This window comes from Numida meleagris, chromosome 4 (assembly GCF_002078875.1).
Source record: "Numida meleagris isolate 19003 breed g44 Domestic line chromosome 4, NumMel1.0, whole genome shotgun sequence".
NCBI lineage: Eukaryota > Metazoa > Chordata > Aves > Galliformes > Numididae > Numida > Numida meleagris.
The window spans coordinates 94,077,331-94,093,440 of record NC_034412.1 but is presented as its reverse complement, the minus strand read 5'-3'; the positions used below and the strand labels follow the sequence as shown (position 1 = coordinate 94,093,440).

Here is a 16,110-nt window from a genome sequence, read left to right as displayed (position 1 = left end):
AGCCACTTAGAAAAGGGCTGAGTATTATTTCTCTGCGGCTGATGATTAAAAAAACAGTAAACTTTATTGCCTCATTTTGTAACTCTAGAGTCAAATGCTGGTATTGAGATGACACTACTCCACTCTGTGCCCTGCCAATTTTTACTGTGTCCTCTACCCTACAGTTGGTGTCTATCTACATATGCATCTGTATAGCTATGGATATAGATATGCATGTATCTATGAATGCATAATTATATATTTGTTATAGTCTTCAGCTTGAGATCTACTACAAGTTATATGAATGATGAGTGGTTTATTCAGTCGGGTTCCACCCACAGACATATATATCAAACTCTGTGAGCAACGCAACTATAACCATCTCATCTTTTTCATTTTCGTATATTTCTACTTGAACTTTTGTTTCTAAATGAAATACTTTAGAAAGCTGGGGAAAATTTAGTTGAATTAAAGTAGAAGGGAAACAAGCAGAACACGTTTCCCTTATAACTATTATTTACCTTAAAGTATCAGCTCAGGAAAGGAAATCTATTAACGTGCAAGCCTCCTCCTGTCAGGATTTCATAGGGTTATGTGAGTATGGGATTTGATCCACAGATCAGAGATAGAGACACGCTGTTTTGGAAAGAGAAACGCTAATGCGTGTGCTAATGTTTATTGGGGGCAGAAAATTCATCTTTGCTGTAAATGATATTGATATTTTTTGAGAAAATGCAATCATGCAAGCCTCACTTCAGTAACTTTTCACCTTAAAGTTTTATTTGTTTGTTGTTTTAATTTACAGCCTAAATCTCCTTTTGAATTTATGGTTGTTTTTTCCATTGTTTCAGTGCTTTCTCAGCTGTGCTTGACTAACCCTCTGACTTAATAGCCAAACACTTGTTCGAGGCTAGATTATTGTCTGAGAGCAGTATTACATCAGGATGTATTGGCTAATGTCTTTTTTTAATTGGGTACTTTAATTTTCCTTTAAAAACAAACTAAAAGCTTGATTCTCTTTTACTGACATTCTTATAAATCTAAGGTGAAAACTATAAAACCACTGAATCTATGGATCTTACTCAGAACAAAGAGAAAACACAGATTTCAGTGGATGTTAAGTGTGTGCAGGAGTAAACTAAAGCTTCAGGGCTTAATTTTCATTTGTGTCTTTGTTTGTTTGGGGTAGTTGGGAAAACAGTGAAGTATTCCTAAACATCTTTAACTCGATTTCCTACAGAACAAGGGCCAATGGCTTCCTTGCTCAGCCCATGGCTGGGGATCAGGATTAGGTCCAGTGGGCGGAACCAGGGCCAGGCACAGCCCAGAGATTGGCAGGCAGGGATTTCTGTAGGCTCCTGTTGATTTTTTCCTCTTTGTTTATCATTCGCATCTGCTTAGCTTTTATAGAGAAAAAATGAAATTTAAAAAGTTAGAAAAATGCATAAAATATAATTCTGCTATATATGGTCAAAGAAAGAAGGAAGGACAGAAGGATGGGGAAAAAAGAGAGGAGAAAGGGAATGTGAGAGGCAAGGAAAAGGACAAAAACCAAGACAGACAGTCAGAACCAGAACTGGCTGGGAAGGGTTGTGGTTGTTTTATCTAGTTTGCATTGGATATCTGGAAATCAGGTGGCAAGAACCAGCACTCTGATACTTGGGTTTACACACTCCTGCAAAAGGCAGTGGAAACTTTGGAATTGTCTGTTGCGTGACTCAGACTAGAAATTGGAGTTTCATCTTTAAGCATGTTTTAGAAATATCCTAATAATTGGCTTTTTTTTTTTTTTTTTTTGAGTATGTCTCTCTCTGACTTCTATTTTGACTCAAATTCTGTATTTTGTCATTATTTGAATGGACTAAAGTTCAAAACCAGCACTCCTGGCAATTCAGCGAAAAGACTGAGAGTTTTATCAGTGTGAGTAGGACAAACTTTGAAGATATTTATCACTAGGCAAAAGCAGCTCAATGATATTATCAAAGCTAATACTGAAGTGTGGTTAAGATGGATTTTTCAGCAATGATATGAAATGAAAAAAATGTAGAAGCAAGAAGATAAATTTAAGCATATCAGTAATCAAAAAAGCAAACTGACTCTGAGGGAGAGCTAAGAATTCTCAAATAGAGACTATTTTAAAAATGAATGATGTTAAATTCATGTTTTATGTGAGTTCCAGGTGGTTATAGTACAACTTATGGATACCATCATCCTTACAATGAGATCCTATACCCAAGGACTTTTATGAAATTATGGCTTTTATTCTGCAAAGCACTGCTGCGTTTTAAAGTTCTGCTAAACTGAAATCCAGAGATGACGGTATCACCGACAAAGAGCTTTTAATACATTATTTAGAAAAAAAAAATATTTTATACCAAAGAGACAGTGAATATCCAACATTACATTCATATTTCAAGGAAATGCTTGGTTTGATTCCAACAATTTTTAGCCAGCGAGACTGTCTTCAGTGTGTAGAGGAATGCAATGAGAAAACATGCAAAATATATTATAAAATAATTACATGAGAGACATAAGAGATGATTAAATCACCGCAGTGTCTAAAACTTTTGATACTGTTTCTTTTTCTCTCCATGTTTACAGTTTAAAACTGGAATATAGTACTAAAGGAGAATATAATGTAATTGATTTAGATTTTTCAAAAGTTTTTTTTTATAAAGTCCTTCACACATAGGTGATTGGAAAGTGAGTAACCAGGGAGTGAATTTTAAAGCCTTTGATGGATTAAGAAATGGATACAATTCAGAAGTAAAGCGTAAATGGCTATTTCTCAGCAGGTAAAAAAAAATAAAGCATCCTATGATACTTCAGAGGCAGCATTGTGGTTGATATTGTGTGACATATTAATCAACAGGCAAATAGAAAGAAGCAAAATTTGCAAAAAGGAAAACGCTAGTTAGGCACTTGAGAGTCATCAGAAAGATGACAATAAATGATAATTTCATTTAATTTTTCAAGGTAAGAAGAATATTTATCTACACTGAGGACGTTATGTACACTGACAGGAAGGCTGTGAGTTAATTCATCCTCTCAGAAAAAAAAATGTGTCAGCAATATGAGCAGTGGGGCACAGATACCCTTTACATGCACAACATCCCTCAAATTAGTGCTTAAGACATTAGCCTGTATGTTAAGGACAGTATTCATTTAATGCTCCAAGTAGCTTTTTCACCTTTGATCTCCACAAATTAAACATGTTCCAGATATGAAAGAAGGTCAAGATAAGGATGACAAAATTAACAAAATGTGAGGATTTGAAGCTAAACTAGCTCCAGAAGAGCTTAAAAAGTCTAGAACTGTCTAGATTGGATATGCCAGCCACCTTGAATAATGGATAGTAGGTTAGTCCAATAGTGTCTGTTTTCATAGACCATTTTTATTTACTGGCTATTCAAATATTTTTTTCACAAACATCTTGTGCTCTTAAGAGACATTTTTTTTTAAGTATAAAGATGGTTGCTCAAGTAGGAAAATGTTTATAACATACCAGAGGGATGGGATGCCATCCAGAGGGACCTAGACAGGCCTGAGCATTGGGCCCAGGTGAACCTCATGAGGTTCAACAAATCCAAGTGAAAGATCTTGCAACTGAGTCAAGGCAGCATCCACTAGCAGTACAAGCTGGGGGATGAAAGGATTTGAGCTCAGCCCTACTGAAAAGGACCCTGGGTACTGGTGGATGGGAAACTGGACACGAGCCAGCAATGTGCCCTCACAGCCCAGAAAGCCAACTGGGCTGCATCAAAAGAAACGCAACCAGCAGGTTGAGGGGGGTGATCCTGCCCCTCTGCTCTGTGATGGTGAGGCCTCAGTACAGCAGAGACGTGGACCTGTTGGAGAGCGTGATCTAAAATGATCCTCAGAGTGGAATACCTCTCCTATGAAAACAGGTTGAGAGAGCTGAGGCTCTTCAGCCTGGAGAATAGAAGGCTCAGAGATGACTTGAGAGTGGTCTTTCATTATCTAAAGGGGAGCTACAGGAAAGAAGGGGACAGACTCTTTAGCAGGGTCTCTGGTGACAGAAAAAGTGGAGATGGTTTCAAGCGTAAAGAGGGTAGATTTAGGTTGGATATAAGGAAAAAGTCTTTTACAGTGAGGTTGGTGAGGGACAGGAACAGATTGCCCAGAGATGTGATGGATGCCCCGTCCCTGGACACTTTCAGGATGAGGCTGAATCAGGCCCTGAGCAACCTGATCTAGCTGTGCACATCCCTGTTCATTGCAGGGGAGTTGGACTAGAAGGCCTTTAGAGGTCCCTTCCAACTCTGAGGATTCTATGATTCAATGTCCAGAAAATATAGACAGAGAAACGCAGAGAAGGTTGACTGGCTCCAACAGAATGTTTTGTGAATATGAATCTGATTTGTACATTAATCTTTTAAAATAAAATCACTGGTATCCCTTGCATGCTCTTGCCTACACACATCTACGTGCAAACGTACACAAAGTTATAGGTAATGCCAGAAAGGGCATTTTTTTCTGGTTTGTGTTGTATAATCCATTTTGCATCCAGCAGCCCATGACTATTTTCTGGAGTGAATTTTTCAAAGAGCTAAAGCAAGCTTTTATTTGGAGTATTAACCCGAAGGGAGCTCTATTTAGTAGTAAAAATATTTGGGGGCTATACTGCAAGTGGTTTTATTAGCACAAGTAGACAGGAGAATGAGTGAGACATCTGAAATTGATGAGACACATATGTCCTTACAGCCTTCTTTTATAATCCTTGTTGGCATGCTTTTTGATGTACCCTTTCATTATACGATTGCCTATGTTTGCCACAAGGCACCTCCCTGCTAACAGTGTTTACCTTAGTTTTCCCCTGACTTTTCCTCTTTCTGTTAATGACAATTCAATCAGGGCAAAATTTGAAGGGTTTTTTTTCTTTTATGTGTTCATATATCACAATACTTGGTAGCATAACTCCATCAAACCACTGCAAATATTCCATAAGTTTCTATAGAGACTGTATTGCTCTCCTATACTAGAGTAGGTATATTCCTTAACCATTTCAACAAGGGAAAGGTGAGTCAGTGAATAATGAGAAGAAAAAAGGTGGTCTTGTGCTTGGGCCAAATGACTAGTAACACTGCATCCTTTTCTCTCCCAGCATATAAACAGCACACTGCTCAATTTTGCTTTTGTTATTTCCTGACACATAGGATTTAATATCCTGAACTAATGAGGATTTATGTTTGTATTACTGGGTATTTAGCTGCAACAGACATCAGTGACCACATCTCTGAGCACAGAACAACAAACTCTGAAAAGCCAACTCAGTGACATAAAGCATAAACATAATTATATGCTAGCACTTCTTCATATGTGACAACCAAAACAATATATATACATGATATGTCTATGTTCAATATGCAACAAGCAACAAAATATTTATATCAAATCTGCTCTTCTTGCCAGTTAGTCTAATGCTGTCGTATGTGGTAAACTTTGAATAGACAGGTATAAAGGCTTTTCTTTTTAATTAGCAATATGATAATCATGATTGACATGTTGAGAATTACACTGTAATCTAAGGCGAGGATTTAGTGAACCATTTATAAAGTATTTAGAATCTTCTGATAAAGATTTTACAGTCCTTATTGTACCAGATTTTGGCAAACACTTCAGACTAAATCAGGCGTCATGTTTACTTCCTAATTCATCTTTCAAACCAAATTCAGAAACAGTGCCATTTTTAACAGCATATGTCAAATAAACATCTCATAAGAACTATTTTTAAAATACCTGTTTAAAATCCTTAGGTCTCACAGGAGCGAGTGTTCTTTCTTCAGATAAATAAATTACCATTAAATCCATTCAAAAATCCATTTTAAGAGGAAAAAACTAAACAAACAAACAAAAAAAAGAAACCTCAAAGAAGTTTCATCCAACGATCTTTTGGATTTACCACCAAAACTTTTTAAGTTATAACCGTGTGAATTTCCTTTAATAGAGCCTATTAAATCTGAATAATGAATTGTTTCATTAACAGAGCATCAATTTTGTTTTTGTGGAGTGGGTCATTCGTGGAATTTTTTTGCTTTCTTAACATCCTCTGATAACTCTTAGTTTACATTAGTGCCGATTATCCTTGATGGTCAATTTATGTGACATAGGTGTGATGTTTAGTAGAAGCAGAGGTATTATGTGTGAGATTTTCAGGGACCCTTCCTTCAACTTCCAACAATGTGGTGGTCAAAATCTTTAGTATGCCATGTGCTTTCTGATTCATTTTAACCAAATCTCTTAATCCAACTGTTTACAGTCACTTTAGTACTATTTTTACCAGTGCTTGGCACACAGACTTAAACATCTCTATGGCATAAGCTATTTCAGAAGGGCAACTACAAATAAATAAATGAATGAATATCTACCAAGAGCTTGCCAGGGGACAAAGCTGACTGAGCCAGTGTATCAGAGAACAGTCATTTCTTAGGAGCTCAAGCATCTCGTTTGTCTGAGAACAGTTTAGCTTTGGAGAACAACTTCTGGGCTTAAGATGGTTGATTCTCTTAGATCCAAACCCCTGGATAGCAGAAGCTGAGAATTTCTCAACTTGTCTCTTTAGAATGAAATCTCTAAGAGGTAGCTATAATAATGCTGTTAAAAAGAAAAAAAAATAGCCCTCTTGATAGAAAAATTGCCTGAAAACTGAGCCCTATTGTTTATCTTTTTTTCTGTAGTACTGATTTATCTCCGAAGTTCAAATTCATAGCCAGTGTCTCTCTACAAGGTAAATAAAGTGTCATCTGTCATTGAAGATCTTCAACTCCTGATACAGATTTGTTATCTTTGTCTGAATTCTGCTTCTCAGCTTAAGAGTATCCCTCTTTGTACAATAAATGACAGATAAGAAAAACAGGAGTTTTTGTGGGTACAGCTGAATTGGATATTTACCATACATTGCTGTCATGGAGCTCCTCAAGTGTGTCCCAATAACCTTAACAGCTCTTAGCTCATTTTCAAAAACTTTACTGTGTTAAATGACAACTTAGAAAAACTTTAAGAACTAGCATCTAAGCATGAAAAAATGTCTTAAAGTAGCATCTAATTAGTTTAAGATGTTTTTTCATGCTTATCTAATCAAATGTAAGCACTGATGTAAAAATACAGTTGGCAAGCAAGCATACAATTCATAATGTAGTTTAATAGCTATTTCCTTTTTTAAAAGGCAGATAATTTTTATATGTAATAGTGTAAATTAAGAAGTGGCCAGATCCACAAGGTTAAAACTGTTGAAGCATCCCATGCAGTGGTCATGTGTGACCCTGTCAAAAACCTTACCAAAGTCAAGCTGTATTATAGCTACTGGAACATGTTGCCCAGGGAGGTTGCGGATGCCCCCTCCCTGGAAGCATTCAAGTCCAGGCTGGATGGGGCTGTGAGCAACCTGGTCTAGAGGGAGGTGTCCCTGCCTATAGCAGGGGGTTGGAAGTAGGTGATCTTAAAGGTCTCTTCCAACCCAAACCATTCTGTGATTCTATTATACTGTTTCTCCCTCCCCTTTATTTAGCTACCCTGTCAAGGAAAATGTTGAAATGTTTTGATACATCCTATTTATGATAAATCTGTTGCCTGTCCAACACCTGCTCATTATTTACAAGATAATTAAGCTTTACGTTACTTTTCACTTTGTTCTGGGTACTGAAAATAGATTGAATGTCCTATAATTCTTCCTTTAACTTTCTGAAAATAGATGCTTACTTCTTTCTCTAAATGCCTGGAACATTTATTACTATTGTTATTCTCAAAGATGATTCAGAAATTGCTTTTTTAACTTCTTAAGTACTGTAGATTAAATTCTGTATGCTTGAAGATATATTTAATAGATATATTTATGTACATTTATATAGATAAACTGCCTCTTCCTAATTCAGGTCTGCTGCTTTTACTATTAACTGTGTTAAATACCTGATCACGTCTGCTGCTTAGGAAATTCTAGACAGAAATTTAAGAATCCTAAATATTAGGATCCTTTGCCTCCTTTTCTGCTGCCATTTTTACATCTCTGACTTTGCTTGTTTTATCCCTATGACCCTAAATATATTTCTTTTAATTCTTAGTTTGTTTTCATTATATTTTTAATTACTGTTTTTTGATTTTTAGGTTAGACTTCCTTGTGCAATCACATTAGTCTTCTAATATAATTTCAAGTGTTCCATTAATTAAGATGATTTGATACGTGCATTTATTAATACACTATCCCAAACTTCCATCTCTCTCAAACTCCTCTTCTACTTAAAATGTTTCACCTCTGCTTAGCAATGTTTTATTAATGTTTACTTTTTTGAAGCCTATTGTCAATATCACTTTTTCCTGTTTGCCCCAATATATTCCAAGCACTTTAGCACCTACTGAACATTATCTGCATGAAAGATTCAATTCAGTTCTTTCGTCTGTGTGCATGAACAAACATATAAAGTCAGCATAAACAAGATTTGAATAGATTAATCCCTTTAAAGTTTTCTCTTTTAAGAAAAAGCATTCAGTGAGTAATACTGAAATGCCAGAAACAGAAAACAGCAGTAGGTTCTTCCAGTTGTTCTTCAAAATGTAAACTAGTCTTGAGTCATATTTTTTTTTGTATTTTTGCTTTAAAACAGATGTTAAGTGAGATGCATAAAATATGCTGTTTTCAGTATGAGTAAAAATAAATTTAAGGGCATCCATTTAAGAAGAAAATGTGGTTTTCTGCCACAGTGAAACTTCACTTCCTAGGAAAAATTATTACTGTTGTTGATGGAAATGAAATGACACTGCAAATTCTGCCTTTGTATCACTTGGGATCAGGGATCAGGTTCCCAAAATGTGTGTGTTTTTTTTTTAATAGGGCATTGGAAAAGAGGATAAAGAAAGACAGTTTAAGAAAAAAAAAAACTGATTTAGGAGTCATTTATTTCCCATTCTTTCAGTTATAGAGCCAAAATAATAAACCCAGTGGACACCTTGATGCACAAAGATGTCAAATAGTAAAACAAAGATGTGAATATGAGGAAAAGATGGGTATCTATAAACCTTAATTCTGACTCAAGTACCTTGAAATTTGTAAGAATTTAACTCTAAAGGGTTCTGGATTTGGTTTTCCAATGAAGCATTGATTCAGTTTGTTCTATAGTATATGAGACTCCAGCCCTGCAATATTATTGTAAAACCATTGTAATACCTAAGTATAGGAACATAAATGAATTATAATTAGTGGAACCTACTGTTCATGTCCCTGTTGTAGGATTTCAGATTAAACTGAGAACTGATTTGGGGATCATTTCATTTTCTGCATAATGCCAGTGATTATATGTACGTCACTCTAGAAGTAATGCCTCCTATTAATTTCGATGGAAACTACAACCAACTCAAAGAGCAAAATAACACTATTTTACAGAGCAAGTTCTCAGCTAAAATCTGTACTTTTCAAGAAAGTCATCATGACTAGCTATGCATTCTCATCAGCAATAAGCAAGAATGCTGTGCTTGAAAAATCTCCATGGTTGTCCAGAACATAGCTTGCCATTCACGTTACTGTTGCCACTGCTGAAACGCACCACCTGATGCCTCACTGTATTAACATCCACTGTTTGGTCTCCATAAAGGTTCAGTGAGCATCAGTGAATGTCAATCGGTGCAATTTTTTCCACATGGAGGAATTCAGTAACACACCTTTGCTTCATACACACTTCCATGTCAGACACTGTTCTGTCAGACTGCCCTTCTGCTGCCATCTGTCACATGGCAACAAAATGTGATGGAATATTGGAAGGAATGTTCAGCCTCTACTGCCATCCCACCAACAGCTGCCTCTGACGTCATGGGCCAACAGAATAAAATAGGAGGCATTACTTTCAGAGCAGCCCTCACAAGTACAAAGGAATCCTGTATAGAATATGCAGAAAAGCATCTGGTATTAACAGTTACTTCAAGGAAAGCTGTTGAAGTATTTACATAAACAAATAATTGCTTTAAGACATGTTTCATAAAGTACATACTACACTTGATAATACCATTGCCTTATAGCTATGACTACTTTTTGCAGTATATACAAGATGATAATGAAGAAACAGAATGTCTTTTTATATGCCTTCACCATTTGCTAACTTTGGCATTCCAAAAGCGTTATGTCCCTTTCGCTATTACTATTATTCAATATAAGCCAGACTAGAGTTACCCAATCTAAATTAGTAGGTGAAATAGCTATGTTTTCCTTTGATCATTTGATATAAATATTGTACTGTGTTCGTTCCAAGTTAAAAGGGTTTAAAAGAATTTTCCTGATAGCTCAGATAATGAGCTGTTGATGTCATATAAAAGTTAGTAAAGGACCAATTAAAAGGGAAGTTTTACATTCTTTATTATTCAGTTGGAGGCAAGACTATGAGGATGGCTGTTTTGTCGCTAGTAGGAAATGTGCCATGGCTCTGTACATATAGCATCAGTGTAAAAGGCCCTGTGAGCCTTCCTAGCACTTGAAGTTGTGACAACAACATGTACCATGCCTACTGAAAAGTGTTTATGCCCAAGGGCAGGGAGAGAATGTTCACGGAAGGAAGTGTCTAATCTTGTTGCCTTTCATTTTGTTTAATCTAGTTATGCCACGTTTTGCTGAACAAGTTGAGGTTGCCATTGAAGCGTTGAGTGCGAATGTCCCACAGCCATTTGAAGAGAACGAGTTCATAGATGCCTCCCGCTTGGTTTATGATGGAGTTCGTGACATCAGGAAAGCTGTTCTGATGATAAGGGTATGTAAGGCACCCGGGAAATAAAAGTTGGGGCTTCAAGCAAAGTGTCATACAGTGGATAAGAGTGTGTGGAGTGCTTGGACTCAGCCTTGTTTCATAATTTGCCAGAGAAGCTTGACATTGAAACAAGCATAAAATAAAAATATGTGCAGCAAAAAAAAAGGTATTTTTAAGGAAAGAGGTGAGGGGATGAGCAAAAGAATATTTTTTAACCACCTAAGAGATGATTTGATCACAGCTGCCCATAGGTGGAAATTCAGTATTAAGCAGAACCATTTCCATAGTAATAGCATTATGTTGCTAAGATTTTCAAACTTTGTGTAGAATTTTTTTTTTTTTTAATGTATGTGTGCTGCCGAGGATATCAGGTAAGTCTGGTTAAAATCTAAATGAATAAATAAATTATCTTGCTGCTCCAGTGAACCTCTGCAGGGATGATTTTGAGTGTTTACTGAGCTAAGGAATGTGTCATTTCAGTGTTGACTAACCAGTTGATTCAATTTGCTTAGGCATTTATATGTTTTTTTTAAAGTAACAAAATAATTGTGTGTGAGTTTACCTGTGTCTTACTTTTCAGTGTAGTCCATAGTCAAATATTTTAAAATAAAAAAATTGTTCTGGACATCCCCATTTAAATTTTTGTATTATAACCAATTCACCTGCCCTGCTGAAAGAGCCATGCAAATAAAGCTATAGTGAAAATCTCAGACAAAACTGTCTTTTGTGAAGCAACAGTGCTAAAGAAACAGCTCACTCCTCTGAGCAAACATGTAACATACACTTCTGCATGTGAGACTACTATAGTACTGACGAAAGCCTTCAGGCAGTTGGAGCAGTCCAAAATTGCTTCATTTTAGTCATTATACATGTCACGATACATTAACATCTACACAATAAGCTTCTGACAGTCTTGATTTTCTAACTGCAAAATATAAATCCCGTAAATACCCACTGCAAAGCTCAGCTAGCCTGAATTATAGGCATGGTCGCTTATGGAGCAAATGTGTCCTTTTTTGGGATGTGCAACATTGGAATATTTGTAAGACTTCCAGACTGGAATGGAATCAGAATATATGTTTGTCCTTTGACTGTACAGTTCCTTAGTCTGTAACATGTTTCCAGATATTTCTTTTTGACAAGAGAACCTTAGGGAAGGTTCAGGTTGGATATCAGGAACAGGTTCTTCACCAGAGGGTGGTTGGGCATGGGAACAGTCTCCCCAGGACAGTGGTCAAGGCCCCATGCTGCCAGAGTTCAAGGATCTAGTCAATGCTCTCAGACATATGGTCTGACTTTTGGGTGATCTTGTGAGGAACCAAGTGTTGGACTCAAAGATTCTTATGGGTCTCTTCCTAGTCGGATTATTCTATGATTCTAAGAGCCACTTCTAAGTACATTTCAGTCATTGACAGTCAGACATTTGAACTGCTTCATAAGACACAGTCATGACATGGCTGCTTCAACAGACCTATTTTCTGCTGTCCCCTACATAGATTTCTGGCTCCCAAGACCCGCTTGTACATCTGTCCCACAGAGGCTGGTATGAGACTTTGCATACTGAGTGAGATTTTTGGCTAAGCAAAAAGCACCATTTTAAGTTCATTTATTTCAGTGCCATTTTGCTGTTATGTTAATCACTAGCTTGCAAAAGCTGATCAGCATGGAGTCTTCACAGTCTCCTTAGAAACATCCCAGGTTAATTTTGCAGTTGTATCACTACCACTTTTCACTCTGTATGTGATACGAGCTAATGAATTCTGCTTACTCAGATTAGGAAGATGTATTTTTGCATTCAGACAATTAACTTATTTATGGAGCTAAATGTAGTGCTCCTTACCCAGGCAGAGAACTAAAGCAAATAAATGGTCTCATTATCCTTGTGAATTAACTGGGAAAATTCACATCTATAAATTTACATAAACCAGAGTTTGCTGACTCAGAGCCTTATTTTCTGTAAAACACAATTTAGTTTAAGTCTGAGATACTTTTTAGTATTCCCATCCAGACATCTCATGTTGAAATGGAAAATGCAATTAAAGGGTAGACATTAAGATATAAAAGACAATCTTTAGAATATTTTATCTAATAATTTCTTAATTCCCACACACACAGGCTGCAAAACTTCTTGTAGAATTTATTTATATATATGTAAATCTTGCAAAACTTTTAGAGCATCTGCCACAAACAATTATTTTCAGGCAGTAATTGTTTGAGTGCATGCTATGAAAGATTAAAATTTATCTGAGATGATTCCCTCATTCCACTGAGGAAATAAAGCCAGTTTTAAAATTATTTTTGTTGGTATTATTATTTTAGTAATGTGAAAAAAAGGGGGAAAGATCACTTCTTCTCTTTTTCCTTGGAACGGGTAGAATTTATTGTCTGTTTGGAGGAGGAAGGAGACTCATTTTGCATCAGGGACTGTTATTATAATCTGTACAGAAGAACTCTTTCACAACTGAAGAAGTAGTATAAATAAATTTAGGAGTATATAATTATAGAATCTAAAAATAAGATAGAAAATAATAACTTTGTTCCAACTTCTTTTAAATTACAGCATAGGGAACAAATTACACTTTTTTTTTTTTTCCATAAATACTTGTGAAATTCTCTCAGTTATTAGATGGAAACCTGCTCTACAGCTTGGAAGAATCAAACAGCACCTTTCCACATTCTTTGGCATCTATGAAACCAGTCTTTTCACACATGGCCTTTACTGTTGGCAGCCTCACCAACAGCAGGATAGTTGCAACTGGATTAGACTTGGTATTACATTTTCTTTTGGATCAAGAGCGCACTTTTGGATCCAAACTCCAGTTTTTACCACTTGCTTTAGTTTGGTCCACATTATGGAGCAGTCTCAGAGGACATGAACTTGATTCTTCTTGGTAACTGTTGAAGATGTGCACATTAAATGCACTCCTGTCATTGCTGGAATTTCATTCCATGGAAGCAGACCACACCTAGACTGAATAAAAATGAGATGAAAGTAGTGTGAGTGTGGGCTCTTGAGAGCGAACTGTTAGGAGGTATGAATCCTCTCCTAATTTTCCACACTTAACATTGTATGTTAATATAGCCTTAGCCTTGATAACCACTGGGGTGAAATCAAAGATCCTGCTACATCCCATACCCTCTGGAAAACTAGACTTGGTGTAGAACCACATAGGCTTTCTATATAGTCTGTCTTCAAAGGGCACTACAGCGTAGTCTGTTGTCTGTATTGAGGGCCTTTTGCTTTTCAGGTGTTTGAAGAGTTAGTTTTTACTTTAATCATTAAACAGCTGAAGACCTGCTGTGAGAGAGGTTCTTTGTCTTTGCCACTCAGATGGTGCTTGAAGCACCTGAGTTACTGAGGCTGCAGCTTCCTTGGTACAAAAACAAATGCCCAGAATAGCATGGAGTCAAATATAAAAACATATTATAGTCTTTTTTTTCTCCTTAGCTTTTAGAAGTAGAGGGTATTTTAGTGGTAGAAAATAGGGAAATATTTTTATTTCTACTCATTACAAGGTTAACTTGACTTGATGTTCACACGGCTGAATTTCTTACAGTTGCATCTTAGAATTTTTAAGCACATAGCATAGACAGTCTTTTTATCTTCATTAAGTATTTTTGAATTGGCTAAATATTACACAAATAGCATTTATAATTCTATGTATCTACACCACTTTACATCTAATTCGTGCATAAATGGGTTGATGGTTGGACTAGATGATCGTATGGTCTTTTCCAACGTCTTTGATTCTAATGATAAATCACATTTTTATACTGGCATTACAAATGATAAAAGAAAACTATAGTGGTGGAAGGTGTTCTGTTTATCAACATGCTCTTCAGTCTAGCAGTGAGATATTAAAAATAGTAAAAAATCCTATTAATGGAAGTTGAATGTCACCAAATTTATATTAGAAATATAGCATGCTTCTTAAAGTAGGAGTATATAATTACTGAGTGATTTATCTGGAATTGTAAAAGATTTTCCTTCACTGGGAGAATTCATCAGAATTAGATAAATGTAATGAAGAACATGCTCTATATGTAGTAGAGACACTGTTTTTGAAAGAAAATTAATCCTTGGAAGTCTAATGGCCTGTCCTATGCAACAGCTAAGTCTAGAAATTATGAAAATTGACAGTTTTCCATCGAAATTAATGAGTTTTTAAAATCTATTAGTTTTGAAAAAGGCTCTGGCTCCTCCTTCCACAGGTGGTTGTCAGAGTTGTTTAGAGTCTGTCCCTGATGTCAGATCCATGCTTCCATAGTTTTTATGGCCATAGACTCAGACTTCTGCAGGAACAAATCAGTCCTTCTGTCTTCCAGCTCAGATAAATTAAGTAACAGACTGTTGTCTTGGAAACTAGATTTTAAATTCCATGGTCCTGTTCACTGTGCACAAAAATTGGAATTTAGAAGTCTCAGCTAAGGAATGAAAATGCTTTAAGTCTAGGTGCTTATATATATATATATTTTTTTTTTCCTTTGTCTCTAAGCAAATCAGAGAGATTAAAATTGCGGCTGCATCTCCAAGACATCAGATAGAGCAAAGCAGCAGTGCAACAGTGAAAAACATGCCACATATTTGAAATGGCAGCCTACAGTTAGCAATTCACTACTATTCTTCATCTTAATGGAAAGTGTAGCTGTTTTTGGAAGGAAATGAGGGTGTTGAATTCTCCACACTTGAAAACCTTAAGAGAGTGAATCTGAAAGTTAGTACTGGATTAGATCTCACTTGCAGATAGGGAAAATATTGGAATTTCTTGAATGTGTAGTATATTATAACTGTTCCATCACCTTGTTCTTTTGTTTTGTATTGCTTTTCTCCAAATTCTAGATCTATACTAATTAAGTTTCCATTTTTTTAAAGACCACAGATACTAAGATTGTGAATGTTAGGCAGTAAGTGACAGCAATGCATTTCTTTCCAAATGTTTCTTTCAGGATAAATAACTTGAACACAGAAGTTTGAGAATGTTTTATCTCTTTAATAAGAGCCCCCCTGTGCTTAGATTTTACACTGTTGGGATGCAATATTTTGAATATTCCACGTGGCTGATCTCTCCAGGTTAAACAATCACAGCCCTTACTCTGCTGCAACTCAGACTATGAAAAGCTGGGAGAGGGCTGTCTGTTATCTGTTATAGTCCTATGTCTACAAAAGTGTACAGTCAAAAGAAACAAAGAAGAGTGTGCCTGAGGAAGGATGCTGGTTTTACAGTGACCAGTGTAACTGGCTGGCTGATTGGACTTGGGAGATGGGGAAGAGTCAGCTGCTTTGCAATGATGGGTTTGAAACTTTCCACCCTTTTCCTGCTCTTTACTGTAAAGGCTAGCAGATGAAAAGTTGAGCCCTGTAATAAGAAATACTCTGTCTTGCTTAGGG

At 36.3% G+C, this 16,110-nt stretch overlaps 1 protein-coding gene across 6 annotated transcripts in view; it reads left to right on the top strand.

Moving 5' to 3' along the window:
* The window catches only part of CTNNA2 (catenin alpha 2), a 457,330-nt gene that overhangs the window by 403,987 nt on the left and 37,233 nt on the right, over positions 1 to 16,110 (top strand). For all 6 annotated transcript variants that reach the window (XM_021395891.1, XM_021395885.1, XM_021395889.1 and 3 more), the window contains one exon: positions 10,573 to 10,724. In XM_021395891.1, the coding sequence (XP_021251566.1) occupies positions 10,573 to 10,724 (152 nt within the window). The remainder of the gene's footprint in view (positions 1 to 10,572; positions 10,725 to 16,110) is intronic.